We start from the raw sequence: 16271 nt of genomic DNA on the forward strand, positions 1-16271 counted from the left end.
AAAAACCTCTCCAGACATTTTTTGAAATTTCTTTTATTTAACTAAATGATGGTAAATGTCAATAGATACAGCTCAGATAAACAAAAAATCTTTGGTATCTTCTATAATTTTTAAAACAGTAAAAAGTTCCCAAGACCAAAAAGTTTAAGACTTGCTCTTCCATTCTGTATTTATAAGGTATTTATGATATTTATACTGCTAAATCAATATACAGTGAAAAGGATCACATGTATAAAATATAGGAAAAAGAAGCAGGGAGTCTGGGGTTTGGGATGGGAGGGGTGGAGGCATAGCCAGTGAAGACACGGACGTAGAGACCCGGGCAGCAGCATGACCTGGACTGATTAGTCCTCCATCTGTGCCTCAGTTTCCCTCTTATAAAATGGAAGCGATGGCAGTACTTACCTCACAGTGTTGTTGGGAGGATTACATGAATAAATACCTAAAAAGCATATAGAATAGGTTTGGTGCTTAAATTAAGTGCTCTCTGTGGGTCAGCTATTATTGTTTTAATATTAAATGATCAGTTTATGTCAGAAGGGATGAGGTCAGGCCTGCCATTAAAGCACACAGGTGCTGTTGACCCTGTCCCTATGGCAGGATGACTGAAAGCAGAAAAAATGCAGTCACTGGCCCCCAGAGACGAAATATCGTGGTGCCAAGAAAGAAATCAGAATCCCCTAAACCCGCTTCTTACCCTAACCTCACACTTTCTAATCCAAAGTCACATCTGTTACCCCTGTGAGGTACGTGGACATGCTCCAAGGTTTCAGAACAAACGACGTGAGGTTGGCTTGGATTCATGTGTGAGTTCCAGAGCAGTTATAGCTTTTCTTGTTCCCGCGCTGTGATTAATTTTCCCTTCAGCTCAGTTTGGCTGCCAGAAAGTCATCCAGAATTGTGTTGATTCCAGCCATCCTCACCTTGAGGAAGACATGTGCTTTCAAAAGCGAAATGTTTGTAGACTGACTTTTAAAAAGTTGCTGAAGAAGAATCTGAAGCTGAAGCAGAGGACGTTACCTGAAATTTGAAATTGCACTCTCTGTTGTAAAGCATCACATCTCCTATGTCCCAGTTCTTATCTCTCCTGACCTCCCTGGGTCAATCAAGATATGTTTTACTGTAATTGTTTTCTGTGGCTATTGAGAATGTTGCATTTAGATCCTAAAACCTGTTGAATTCACACGTCATATTCTCTGTGAGATCTGACCTGACTCTACTGTTAGACATTAACTCCCCTCCCTAGGTCTCCCCGTTCTGTTCTTTTTTCCTTTGAGGCACATTTCTGCATCCAACACACACTGTATTTTACACATGTATTTTGTTTATTATCTGCCTCATTACTGTGGCAAAGTTTTTACTGTTTTTTCTTCAGTGCTGTATTCCTAGTTTCTAAAACAGTGTCTGGTACATGGTATGGACCCTGACATCCAGCTTTTGCCTTTAAATGAGGAAGGGAAAACATCCCTGTGATGAATCACACACCATGAATTCACATACAGAACCCTTGCATGAATGAAAGCATCTATCTATATTGAAAAAATATCTCATGCTTTCATTGAAAAAAATATTAGACTCAAAAAGAGTACTTAAGTTTCCCTTCTGTTACCTAGCAATTTCATGAGCCAATGTATAAAATAGGCTATCAGGAACTTGTCCCAGTGGTATTTATTTTTCATTCATCTAATATTGTTATCCTTCAGTGAATAAATTTCTCTTCAGTTAGCTATCCAGCTCACAGAAGTGTGTCTCAGTCCCACAGAGCACTGTGCCCTAGGGCTCCCTGGTGGCTCAAACACTAAAGAATCTGCCTGCAGGACTTCCTGGTGGTCCAGTGAATAAGGCTGTGCACTCCCAATGCAGGGTTTGATCCCTGGTCAGGGAACTAGATCACACATGCCGCAACTAAGACCCAGAGCAGCAAAATAAATAAATATTAAAAAAAAAAAAAATTCTGCCTTCAGTGCAGGAGAACTGGGTTCAGTCTCTGGGTTGGGAAGATCCCCTGGAGAAGGGAATGGCAACCCACTCCAGTATTCTTGCCTGTGAAATCCATAGACAGAGCAGCCTGGTGAGCCACAGTCTGTGGGGTTACAGAGTCAGACATGACTGATTGACTAACAGAGGTTCTTAACAAATAGTTATTAAGGAGTTGATTGGCAAGTACCTCTACCCCAAGAGATGTGTTCCAATGCAATTATACATGGAATCTTTGAAAACCAAGTTAAGTACTAAAAATTAGGGATATTCACTACTGAAATCTGTTCTGTACTAAGTATTTCTTGTAAAGCACAGAATGCCTTTGCAAATACATACTTTATTTGTAAAGTCATATCTTGGCATTTAGAGCTTCCCTGGTGGCCCAGACAGTAAAGAATCTGCCTGCAATGCAGGAGACCCGGGTTCAATCCCTGGATCAGGAAGATCCCCTGGAGAAGGGAATGTCTATCCACTCCAGTATTCTTGACTGGAGAATTCCACGGACAGAGGAGCCTGGTTGGCTACAGTCCATGGGGTCGCAAAGAGTCAAACACGACTGAGTGACTAACACACACACACATACATGTCTTGGAATACAAGGTTTACTTAAATCAGTGAATTGAGACATACACAGAGTATAGATGCTACAGGCTCAGTTCTGTGCCAGGTTGATTGATGTATGAGAAGTAGCACCTTTAGGAGACTTGAGTGGTACATTTAAACATTAGGAAATTATACATGGAAGGGGGGATTGCGGGTCTCCTTAAAGGCAGAGACTGCTTCTCATTCACCTTTGCCACCTAGTGTCTGCATGCATGCTCAGTTGCTTCAGTCATGTCCAGCTCTTTGCGACCACAGGGACTGTAGCCGGCTAGGCTCCTCTGTCCATGGAATTCTCCAGGCAAGAATACTGGAGTGGGTTGTTGCCATGCCTTCCTCCAGGCAATCTTCCTGACCCAGGAATTGAACCTGCATCTCTTAGATCTTGTGCATTGGCAGGCGAGTTCTTTACCACTCGCGTGACCTAGGGTAAAGCTGCTGCTGCTGCTGCTGCTAAGTCACTTCAGTCATGTCTGACTCTGTGTGACCCCATAGACGGCAGCCCACCAGGCTCCCCTGTCCCTGGGATTCTCCAGACGAGAACACTGGTGTGGGCTGCCATTTCCTTCTCCAATGCATGCATGCATGCAAAGTCGCTTCGGTCATGTCCTAGGGTAATGGTAAGAATTAAATCTGTGCCTGTTAACAGAGCACAAGGCTTGGACAGACTCAAGTCTAGCACAGGCATATTATAGACTTGCAGTACTGATCTGGTGATGGAAAAAAAGTCATGAGTAAACAAAAATATCAAATGAAACCAAGTATTAAAGTGAAAGTGAAAGTCGCTCAGTCATGTCCAACTCTTTGCGACCTCATGTACTATACAGCCCATGGCATTCTCTAGGCCAGAATACTGAAGTGGGTAGCCTTTCCCTTCTCCAGGGGGTCTCCCCAACCCAGGGATTGAACCCAGGTCTCCCGCATTGCAGGCGGATTCTTTACCAACTGAGCTATCAGGGAAGCCCATCAAGATTTTTAAAAAAGAATTTGTAATACAACGAAAATTCACACAGAAGAGGTCACTAGGGATGGCTTCCTGAAGGAGACAGGAGTTACATCTTGAAAGAAATGAAGGCTCAAAATGCTGTAACAAAGGAAACAGGGAAATTCCTAGCTGGAAGAGTTAATTTAGACCTGTACACCTATCACTTAAAAGGATTTTGAGCATCAATCTCTGACATATATTTGTTTATAATTATACATATATTCTATTATACTACCATTATAAAAATTTTTAAATACATAAGAGATGGGATGGGGAGAGAGATGGGAGGGAGGTTCAAGGGGGAGGGGACATATGTATACCTATGGCTGATTCATGTTGCTGTTTGACAGAAAACAGCAAAATTCTATAAAGCAATTATCCTTTAATTAAAAAATAAATTAATTTTTTAAAAAGTAAAAAATATTTTAAAAGAGCAGTTAAAGATTAAATAAGCATATTTTAAATTATTAATGGTATATCATTATTTATGTTAGCCACAAATCTACATTTCAAATAACCTTCTAGATAATTTTGAATTTTTATGGCTCTCTTCCAGTCATGTTGGATTAAAACTTGTCAGCCCATAATATGCCTGATGAGTTTTTCTAGGTATAGGAGACCTGTCAGCTAAGCCATTTTCTTATTCATTCATACCTAAGTTATTCATATTGTCTTTCATCATCAGTTTCTTTGAAGGAATCTATTTAAGTCAATTGTGAGAGTTAACTTGATTAAAGCTAACTAATAGAATCTACTCGTTCAACCAGGCACATAAATCTGTAACATGCTGCCAGATGCTTAAAGTGAATAGATGAGTGAAGATACCCTGTGGAGAAGAGGTAGTATGGTGCCTGCCATCATCCGACAGGTGGATGGCTGGAGGGTGCCACTGATCAGGCCTTCCGTGTCCGTGTGGAGTTAGTGAGTCACTGGCATGGAACCTTGGCCCCCAGGAAGAACTATAGTCCGGAAGGGTGGATGTGTGAGGTCAGATCATTAGCGGTGGTTGAGAGCTTTGGACATGGCAAGATAGGCTCATGAAACTACATATTCTTAAGAAGGGAGTAACAGGAAAATTTTAAAAAATTGTCCTGGCAGTCAGGAAAGAAACTAAAACCTCAAAGAAGCCAATTCAGAGGCATCATGAATGAAACATTGTTAGCTTCAGCTAGCTCTGTAAGTATACTCCCCATAGAGCTGTCATCTGCAGGTCATGGGACTCTGACTTTCTTTTGAAATACAGGCCTTAGTTCTTCATTATTCTCCACTCCCTCCTACCCCCTGCCAGCTTTATTAAGGTATGATTAACAAGTAAAGTTATAAGATATTTAAGGTGTACACCATGATGATTTGATATACATATATGTATATCAAAGGATTCCTCTCATCAATTTAACTAACCCATCCATTATCCCATATATTTTAGCAAATTTCAGTTCCATGATACCATGTTAGCAACTGTGGTCACCATGTTATACATTAGCCTCTCAAACCCCTATTCATCTTATAACTGAAAGTTTGTACCCCTTACTAACTTTTACTTATTTCCCCCACCATCTAGCCATTGGCAACCACTTTTCTGGTCTCTGTTTCTATGAGTTTGACTTTTTTTTTTAAGATTCTATATATAAGAGATACCAGAAAAATAAATGACCTAATCAAAAAATGGGCCAAAGAACTAAATAGACATTTCTCCAAAGAAGACATACAGATGGCTAACAAACACATGAAAAGATGCTCAACATCACTCATTATCAGAGAAATGCAAATCAAAACCACTATGAGGTACCATTTCATGCCAGTCAGAATGGCTGCGATCCAAAAGTCTACAAATAATAAATGCTGGAGAGGGTGTGGAGAAAAGGGAACCCTCTTACACTGTTGGTGGGAATGCAAACTGGTACAGCCACTATGGAGAACAGTGTGGAGATTCCTTAAAAAACTGGAAATAGAACTGCCTTATGATCCAGCAATCCCACTGCTGGGCATACACACTGAGGAAACCAGAATTGACAGAGATATGTGTACCCCAATGTTCATCGCAGCACTGTTTATAATAGCCAGGACATGGAAGCAGCCTAGATGTCCATCGGCAGATGAATGGATAAGAAAGCTGTGGTACATATACACAATGGAGTATTACTCAGCCATTAAAAATAATACATTTGAGTCAGTTCTAATGAGGTGGATGAAACTGGAGCCTATTATACAGAGTTAAGTAAGCCAGAAGGAAAAACACCAATACAGTATACTAATGCATATATATGGAATTTAGAAAGATGGTAACAATAACCCAGTGTATGAGACAGCAAAAGAGACACTGATGTATAGAACAGTCTTATGGACTCTGTGGGAGAGGGAGAGGGTGGGAAGATTTGGGAGAATGGCATTGAAACATGTAAAATATCATGTAAGAAACGAGTTGCCAGTCCAGGTTCGATGCACGATACTGGATGCTTGGGGCTGGTGCACTGGGACGACCCAGAGGGATGGTATGGGGAGGGAGAAGGGAGGAGGGTTCAGGATGGGGAACACATGTATACCTGTGGTGGATTCATTTTGATATTTGGCAAAACTAATACAATTATGTAAAGTTTTAAAAATAAAATAAAATTAAAAAAAAAAAAAGAGATATCAGTAAGTAATTGTGTTTCCTCTGACTTGTTTCACTTGGCATAATGCCCTCCAGACTTATCTATGTTGTCACAGATGGTGGGATTTCCTTCTTTTTTGTGGCTGAATACCTTTTCATTCCATGCATGTGTGCCATATTGTCTTTACCCATTAATCTGTCAGTGGACACTTAGGTTGCTTCTATGTCTTGGCTGTTGCAAGTGATGCTTCTGCAAACATGGCTGTGCAGGTATCTCTTTGAGATAATGATTTTGTTTCCTTTGAATAGATTCCCAGAAATGGGATTAATGGATCATAGGGTAGTTCTGTTTTTGGAGGAACAGCCATATTGTTTTCCTTAGTGGCCGCACCCATTTTCATCCCTACCAGCAATTGTATGCGTTCTCCATTGTTCTTGCAGGAGAGAGCCAGGAGCTGCCTGCCATTCCTGGTGAGTCAGCTGGCCAGCATGGAGCACTCGTTTCATCATATTCTCCTGCTGGAGATCAAGAGCATCACGGACACCTTCTCCTCCATCCTGGGCCCACAGAGCAGAGACATCTTCCGCATGAGCAACAGCTTCACTGCCATTTCCAAGCTCCTTACCCGACAACTGGAAACCACCAAGGCCAGAAATGACAGGTGAGCAGGAATTTCTCGGGACCTCAGGATCTGCTGCAAACCCATGAAGGCAGAGCACCGAAGGCTATGCTTTCTTTTGTAGGCATCAAAGTTTCCAAAGAAAGCCAAACTCACTATCTCAACATAGAGTAACTTCTGAATAAATTATGACATTTGCCAGAATTTTTCTAAATCTGTAAAAACCAGAATGTAACCAAAACAATTTTTTAAGTGCAGAAAATACAGTAAAGAAATAAGAATGTAGTACAAATAATAATGTTTATAGAATTTGTTTATTTATTCAACAAACATTTAAATTATTACTTACTCTATACCAGGAATCCTGCCAACGGCTAGACATATAGAGAGATAAAACATATTCCTTTATGCAAAGAGCTCATTGTCCAGAGAGTAGGTAAAAAATAAGTGGATAATTATAGAATAGTGGGAAGATTATGCCAATTATGATTGTATCAGGGAGTTTGGGGAACACAGATTGGGGTACCTACTTCTGCATGGAATGGAGAGGAATGGGAAGCTGAAATCAGGAAATGCTTCCCAGAAGAGGTGACATTTGGAATCAAGTCTTGTAAGATTACCAGATTATACCAGGCTGGCTTTGGGGCAGTATGTGGAAGAGCACAGCACTTTCTGGAAACAGAAGTCATTCTGTCTGGGTAGCATCAATATTAGGTAATACTGATGAAATAATAGGCAAGGACCAGATGGTGCAGGATATGACAGACCTTCTTCAGTTCAGTTCAGTTCAGTCGCTCAGTCGTGTCTGACTCTTTGCGACCCCATGAATCGCAGCACGCCAGGCCTCCCTGTCCATCACCAACTCCCGGAGGTCACTCAGACTCACGTCCATCGAGTCAGTGATGCCATCCAGCCATCTCATCCTCTGTCGTCCCCTTCTCCTCTTGCCCCCAGTCCCTCCCAGCATCAGAGTCTTTTCCAATGAGTCAACTCTTCGCATGAGGCGGCCAAAGTACTGGAGTTTCAGCTTTAGCATCATTCCTTCCAAAGAAATCCCAGGGCTGATCTCCTTCAGAATGGACTGGTGGGATCTCCTTGCAGTCCAGGGGACTCTCAAGAGTCTTCTCCAACACCACAGTTCAAAAGCATCAATTCTTCGGTGCTCAGCTTTCTTCACAAGCCAACTCTCACATCCATACATGACCACTGGAAAAACCATAGCCTTGACTAGACGGACCTTTGTTGGCAAAGGAATGTCTCTGCTTTTCAATAGGCTATCTAGGTTGGTCATAACTTTCCTTCCAAGGAGTAAGCGTCTTTTAATTTCATGGCTGCACTCACCATCTGCAGTGATTTTGGAGCCCAAAAAATAAAGTCTGACACTGTTTCCACTGTTTCCCCATCTATTTCCCATGAAGTGATGGAACCGGATGCCATGATCTTTGTTTTCTGAATGTTGAGCTTTGAGCCAACTTTTTCACTCTCCACTTTCACTTTCATCAAGACCTTCTTAAGGAGTTTAAATTTTATCCTGGAGGCTGTGAGGAGCCATGGTAGGATTTTTATGTATTAGGATATGATCAGAATCCATGTTTCAGGAGGCTTACTCTGGCCCCAGTGCAGAGAACATCTCAGGCAGAGGCAGACTGGAGTCAGGTCAAATGAAGGAAGAATAGATAAATGTCCACAGGTATTGGCAATTTAAAAATTACTGATGATTGTAGTGAGTGATCTGCCAGTGGTATGGATGGGCATAAAATAGGATGCCTGGGGTTGGAGGGAGAGAGTGGATATGATAAATCTGGTCCTTTCAAGAAGTCTAGACCATACAAGATTGAGGGAGGTGTTTTATTGTATTTGTCACATTTTGAATAGAGAGACACTTGGAAAGTTTTATGACCATAGAAGTTACAAGATACTTTCGAATTCATCACCTCATTTGATCCTCATGATCACTCTACAAGTTGAGAAGGGCAATTATCATTATTCCTATTTTATAGAGGAAGAAACAAAGGCTCAGAGACTGGTTAAATCTCTTCCCAAAGTTACACAGTAACTAAATGATAAAAGATGGACTAAAATTTCAGAAGGGGCAGAACACATTTAAGACTAGCATCAGATTTTGTGAGTTGGGGGGTTAACAAATGATGCATATCATTTTCAGTCTGAAATAGCATTCCAGAAACACAGAAGCCAACCTCACAAAATAGCGAAGATTTAGTCACAAGGATCCACTTTATGTCTAGCATGGCACAGAGCCTGAAGGTCCCAAGAGATACAGAACAAGACATAGACATGAAACACCATTCCTCAAAGGGTTCACAGTCCGTGCATGTGAGGCGTTAGTGGAAGTGGGTATAGCAGGCTGTGGCTCAAGAGAGACATACAGCCAGGGAAATGAAGAATGTTTCACAAAGAAGATGAAATTTAAATTCATTCCATATTTGTTGAGTGGCTTCCATGAGCTAGGCATCTGCGTAGGTACCAGATCATGTTGCACAGGATGAATGAAAGTTCCCAAATAAGGGTTTAAAGGGCACTCCAAATACAAAGGACACTCCTCACGTGCAAAGATAAAAGAGCTTAAGAATGTGTGACCCAGACTGAGGAAAAGCAATTGGTTCAATGTGACTGGAGTGAATACATCAGTGGAGCGCAGGAGAGTAAACTGAAAAGTTATGTCAGAGGCACATTCACAGAGAAGCAAGGAGTTTGTTCTGTAAGCAACCTGGTGACTTGGAAAGATTTTTACCCAGAGAATGAACACTGCTTCTAACACAGTAATTAGCAGATAGTGGGCATTCGATATTTCTTCACTAAAGGACTAGATGGGTGAGGAAGTGGCTGACGTGGTGGAGCCCTGAATGGGTTTAGCTGGCAAGAGAGACGGTGACCAGGATGCTATTGTTGGAGCCTTAGCAGTCGGCTCCCTCCGTGGTGAGACAGCTTGGAATTAGAAAGAATCAGTTACTGGTGAGAGGTGGGCTGAGGAGAAGGGGAGAAGAGTGAATGAAAATCCAGAGGTGTCTAGCTCGAGTGACCACAAGCACATGGAAGAGCATGCGGATAACCAAGAAAAGATGGAGCAGGAGGGGAGCCCATATAAAGCACCTCTTGGCTCATTCCACACAGAGAATGTTTTCTGGCCAAGATGGTCATCTCAACAATAGCTGTTCATTCAAGGAAGACAGGTAGCAAGTGCCCTTTTCTCTCAACACCATACTTTTGATTTAGCATATTAAAATCTATTGTTCCCTGGTTCAACATCTAGTACAGATTCCTACAATGCCAGGATTTCTAATTTTGGTGTTGTTGACGTTTGGTTAAGTCTTGGTTGTGGAGCTATCCCGTGCACTCTAGAAATACTTACCATTTCCCCGGCCTGTATGCACCAAGCGCTAGGGGCAACGCTCCCCCTCAGCTGTACTAAGAATGTCTCCAGACATTGCTAAACGTCCCCTTAGAGACAGAAATGTCCCCCAATTGAAAACCACTGCTATCTACATATTCCACTTTAAAAACAGCATTTACACCTAGCAACAGCCTACACATGGCAACATCCAAGAAACCCAAAGCCAGCATCGTGAAGGGATGATTTGTCGTCTGTGTGCAAGCAGAGTCACTGCTAGCTAATTTTCATGGTGTGGTTTCAGAATTCAGTTTAGAGCTTCTACAGCTGGGGTTTGGGGGAGCCACTTTATATTCTCTGCACAGCTAGCCTGCTCGTTTCTTCCAATGGTGACTGGCGTGTGCATCAGATGTAAAAGCTCAGACATGTATTCTGGCCAACAGTCTGTCCATTCTTTCTTGCCTCTACACATGCAAAGTTACAAGAGGCCAATTGACTCTCTGTGAGATTATATGTGTGAAAAGGGTTTGTATAAAGGAAAAACTTGTTATACAGGGTGTTACATTAAGGCATTCCAACAGGAAAAATGGTTCTTAATAAAGTAGGCCCAATCCAATTAGCAATAGACAACTTCCTCGTGAAAAGAAGAATTTAAGAGATATGTAGATAGGAGGAAAAAAAGGGGGTCTCACTATCCAAATATGGGTCTGCATTAGAAAAATTCATTTCTCCTCCCTTCATTATTTTTCTAGGGACAAAAAGAGAAAAAAATGTTAAAAGATAAAAGGTCACCATGCTCTTCAAATACTGCCACCACCATCACCACCTCAGCCTCTCCCTCAATTCAGAATACTTCATCCATTTCAACCCTCTCCATCAGTCTCCTTCTAATCAATTATAAGTATTCAGTGGGAACCTCAAAAAGACTGGTGTGGACTGCCCCCTTTTTGTATCAGCTGCTCATCCTCTCTGGGATGGTTGCTAAGGCTTCTCTCCCAACATCTCTTCTCTGAATAGCCTTCATTGTGACCATTTAGCTTCAGTAATTTTAATCTGTGCCCCACAAAGCAGAGAGATCCACACTTTTGTCTAAAGCATCTAGCAAAGTCTGACCCTTACAACTGAAGGGGAAATGAATAAGGGAAGAGACAGCTTGAAAGAAAATTAAAGATGGTTAAAATTCAAAACAGATGTCATCTAATTTACAAATCTGACACATAGCCCAGCAGGCCAGATTTTAGACTTCAGGCCAAGATTATAAGACTATCAAAAGAAAAACAATTAGCATCCTAGAGAGACTAAAAAACTGGAGGAGACAGGAGCCTCCTTTGTGCCAAGTGACTGAATTAATTGGATGAGTTTTATTTGATACACCAGGTAAGCACACTTGCACTTTTCTTATTCCTGTATTTCAGGATGAATGTTTTTATCTAAATAATAAACCAACAGGGCTAAATAACAGGATAGCCAAGCAAAACATTTAGATTTTGAAGTTAATTCTGGAGAAGTAAAAGAAAGATAACAGCAATTTTGGATTAAAAAAGACAGGGTGGTGCTCACTTCAGCAGCACATATACTAAAATTGGAACCATACAGAGAAGATTAGTATGGCCCCTGCTCAAGGATGATATGCAAATTTGTGAAGCGCTCCATATTTTTCTCATGGTTACTGAAGGGGAAGCGAGGAGGGATAAACTGGGAGTTTGAGATTTACATATACATGCTACTACATATAAAAATAGGGCTTCCCAGGTGGCACTAGTGGGAAAGAACTTGCCTGCCAATCCAGGAGACATAAGAGACATGGGTTTGATCTCTTGGCTGGAAAGATACCCTGGAAACAGGCATGGCAACCCACTCTAGTGTTCTTGCCTGGAGAATCCCATGGACAGAGGAGCCTGGCAGGCTACAGTCCATGGGGTTGCAGAGTCGGACATAAATGAAGTGACTTAGCACATATGCATATATAAAAATAAATAACTAGTAAGAACCTGCTGTGTAGCACAGAGAACTCTACTCAGTACTCTATATTGACCTATATGGGAAAAGAAACTATAAAAGAGTGGAGATATATATATATATATATATATATATATATATATATATAACTGATTCACTTTACTGTATACCTGAAACTAACACAACATTGTAAATCAACCGTACTCCAAGAAGAATTAATTTTAAGGATTTTAAAAAATAAAAAAGAGAGGGCGTCAAGATAGGAAAAAAAGGTCTGTACCTTTCAAAACTGTATGAGCCCTAAGTAGCCTACTGGGTGGCCACTAACCATTGAACTGTTTGCTTGCCAAGACCCAGGAGAAGCTGGAGAAGGAGAGGGCGGTTCCTGGCAACTGTGTGCTGGCTGAGCAGTCAGCGATCCTTGGACTAGAAGATGCCTTTGCTAAGTGCATGTGGTGCCAGGGAGGCTGCTCTGATCAGACACCATCAGAACCAGGGACAGTTCGTCACAGGTGGTCTTAGTAGGAGGTCAGACTCAGGCCCCAACCAGGGATAGAAGCTTTGAGGGCTAGAAATTGTGTGGGGAGGTAAATAGGAGAAATGAGAAAAGGTAGGGAAAAGGGAGGGTCAGGAAGAAGGCACAAGGGGGAAGCAGAGGGAAAGGACAAAGGACATCTGACTCAGCCCTAAGCCCCAGGCATGGGGTCATCATTCCCTCACACCCACCTTTCCAACTAGCCAAAGACATGGGGGAGAAAGTTACATTTAAGAAGTTTTAACTCAAAGTGTTAACCTCTGGCTTGGTTGAATGGGTGGTATGTTCTTTGGTTGTTTTGATGGTGATGGTGAGAGTAGCGGTGAAACTGTGTTTATTCTTTGTTTTTAAGAATCAGGTGCCAGGTGAAGTGAAAGGCAAAGTATAGCAAAGGTGCCTGCCAGGCTCCTCTGTCCATGGACTTCTCCAGGTAAGAATACTAGAGTGGATACCCATTTCCTTCTCCAGGGGATCTTCCCAACCCAGAGATTGAGCCCAGGTGTCCTAAATTGTAGGCAGATTGCTTACCCTCTGAGCCACTGCAGAAGCCCAAAGGTAAAATTAGGTAGGTGTAAAAACGTGGTCCAATGGAGAAAGGAATGGCAAACCACTTCAGTATTCTTGCCTTGAGAACCCCATGAACAGTATGAAAAGGCAAAAGATAGGAAACTGAAAGATGAACTCCCCAGGTCAATAGGTGCTCAATATTCTACTGGAGAAGAGTGGAGAATAGCTTCAGAAAGAATGAAGAGGCTGAGCCAAAGCAAAAACAATGCCCAGTTGTGGATGTGACTATGACGGAAATAAAGTCCGATCCTATAAAGAACAGTATTGCATAAGAACCTGGAATGTTAGGTCCATGAATCAAGGTAAATTGAAAGTGGTCAAACAGGAGATGGCAAGAGTGAACATTGACATTTTAGTAATCAGTGAACTAAAATGGATCTGAATGGGCAGATTTAATTCAGATGACCACTATATCTACAACTGTGGGCAAGAATCCCTTAGAAGAAATGGAATAGGCCTCATAGTCAATAAGAGTCCAAAATGCAGTATTTGGGTGCAGTCTAAAAAAACAACAGAATGACCTCTGTTCATTTCCAAGGCAAACCATTCAATATCACAGTAACACAAGTCTATGCCCCAACCACCTATGCCAAAGAAGCTGAGGTGGAATGGTTCTATGAAGAACTACAAGACCTTCTAGAACTAGCACCACACAAAGATGTCCTTTCCATCACAGGGGACTGGAATGCAAAAGTAGGAAGTCAAGAGATACCTGGAGTAACAGGCAAGTTTGGCCTTGCGGTACAAAATGAAGCAAGTCAAAGGCTAACAGAATTTTGCCAAGAGAAGACACTGGTCATAGCAAACACCTTCTTCCAATAACACAAGAGATGACTCTACACATGGAAATCACCAGATGGTCAATACGAAAATCAGGTTGATTATATTATTTACAGCTGAAGATGGAGATGCTCTACACGGTCAGCAAAATCAGGACCGGGAGTTGACTGTGGCTCAGATCGTGAACTTCTTATTGTAAAATTCAGACATAAATTGAAGAAAGTAGGGAAAGCAACCAGACAATTTAGGTATGACCTAAATCAAATCCCTTGTGATTATACAGTGAATGTGATAAATAGATTCAAGGGATTAGACCTGATAGACAACCAATACAGTATACTAACACATATATATGGAATTTAGAAAGATGGTAATGATAACCCTGTATGCGAGACAGCAAAAGAGACACAGATGTATAGAACAGTCTTATGAACTCTGTGGGAGAGGGCGAGGGTGGGATGATTTGGGAGAATGGCATTGAAACATGTAAATTATCATATGTGAAACGAATCACCAGTCCAGGTTCAATACATGATACAGGGTGCTCGGGGCTGGTGCACTGGGATGACCCAGAGGGATGGGATAGGGAGAGAGGTGGGACAGGGGTTCAGGATGGGGAACACAGGTACACCCATGGCAGATTTATGTCAATGCATGGAAAAGCCAATACAATATTGTAAAGTGAAAAATAAACAAATAAAATAATAATAATAATAATAAAAGACCTGATAGAGTGCCTGAAGAACTATGGACAGAGGTTCGTAACATTGTACAGGAGGTGGTGATCAAAACTATCCCCAAGAAGAAGAAATGCAAAAAAGGCAAAATGGTTGTCTGAGGAGGCCTTACAAATAGCTGAGAAAAGAAGAGAAGTGAAAGGTAAAAGAGAAAATAAAAGATATACCCATCTGAATGCAGAGTTCTAAAGAACAGCAAGAAGAGATAAGAAAGCCTTCCTCAGCGACCAATGCAAAGAAATAGAGGAAAACAACAGAATGGGAAAAACTAGAGATCTCTTCACAGAGAAAGCAATTGGCACCCCACTCCAGTACTCTTGCCTGGAAAATCCCATGGACGGAGGAGCCTGGTAGGCTGCAGTCCATGGGATCGCTAAGAGTCGGACACGACTGAGCAACTTCACTTTCACTTTTCACTTTCATGCATTGGAGAAGGAAATGGCAACTCACTCCAGTGTTCTTGCCTGGAGAATCCCAGGGATGGGGGACCCTGGTGGGCTGCCGTCTACAGGATCACACAGAGTTGGACACGACTGAAGTGACTAAGCAGCAGTAGCAGCAGAGATCTCTTCAAGAAAATTAGAGATACCAAGGGAGTGTTTTATGCAAAGATGGGCACAATAAAGGACAGAAATAGTATGGACCTAACAGAAGCAGAAGGTATTAAAAAGAGGTGGCAAGAATACACAGAAGAACTATCCAAAAAACATATTAATGACCCAGACAACCACAACAGTGTGATCACTCACCTAGAGCCAGACATCGTGGAGTCCAAAGTCAAGTGGGCCTTAGGAAGCATCACTACGAACAAAGCTAGTAGAGGTGATGGAATTCCAGCTGAGCTATTTCAAATCCTGAAAGATGATGCTGTGAAAGTGTTGCACTCAATATGCCAGCAAATTTGGAAAACTCAGCAGTGGCCACAGGACTGGAAAAGGTCAGTTTTCATTCCAATTCCAAAGAAAGGCAATGCCAAAGAATGTTCAAACTACCACACAATTGTACTCATCTCACACGCTAGCAGAGTGATGCTCAAAATTCTCCAAGCTAGGCTTCAATAGTATGTGAACTGAGAACTTCCAGATGTTCAAGCTGGATTTCGTAAAGGCAGAGGAACCAGAGATTAAGTTAACAGCATCTGTTGGATCATAGAAAAAGAAAGAGAATTCCAGAAAAACATCTACTTCTGTTTCATTGACTACACTAAAGCCTTTGACCATGTACTGCTACTGCTAAGTCGCTTCAGTCGTGTCCGACTCTGTGCAACCCCATAGATGGCAGCCCACCAGGCTTCCCCATCCCTGGGATTCTCCAAGCAAGAACACTGGAGAGGGTTGCCATTTCCTTCTCCAATGCATGAAAGTGAAAAGTGAAAGTGAAGTCACTCAGTCGTGTCCGACTCCTAGTGACTCCATGGACTGCAGCCTACCAGGCTCCTCCATCCATGGGACTTTCCAGGCAAGAGTACTGGAGTGGGGTGCCAATGTGGATCACAACAAACTGTGGAAAATTCTTCAAGAGATGGGAATACCAGACCACCTGACCTGCCTCCTGAGAAATCTATGT

The 16271-nt window shown here is 41.9% G+C and overlaps 1 protein-coding gene and 1 non-coding gene across 5 annotated transcripts in view; both read left to right on the forward strand.

The window, feature by feature from the left end:
• Positions 1-16271, forward strand: part of VEPH1 (ventricular zone expressed PH domain containing 1) — a 277465-nt gene that overhangs the window by 141932 nt on the left and 119262 nt on the right. For all 4 annotated transcript variants that reach the window (XM_027542753.1, XM_027542745.1, XM_027542737.1 and 1 more), the window contains one exon: positions 6600-6820. In XM_027542753.1, coding sequence (XP_027398554.1) covers positions 6600-6820 — 221 coding nt within the window. The remainder of the gene's footprint in view (positions 1-6599; positions 6821-16271) is intronic.
• On the forward strand, positions 11680-11786 carry LOC113899823. The gene has a single exon (XR_003513003.1). It is a non-coding gene; the product is annotated as a U6 spliceosomal RNA (small nuclear RNA).

Source organism: Bos indicus x Bos taurus, chromosome 1 (genome assembly GCF_003369695.1).
Source record: "Bos indicus x Bos taurus breed Angus x Brahman F1 hybrid chromosome 1, Bos_hybrid_MaternalHap_v2.0, whole genome shotgun sequence".
In the NCBI taxonomy this organism is placed as follows: Eukaryota; Metazoa; Chordata; class Mammalia; order Artiodactyla; family Bovidae; genus Bos; species Bos indicus x Bos taurus.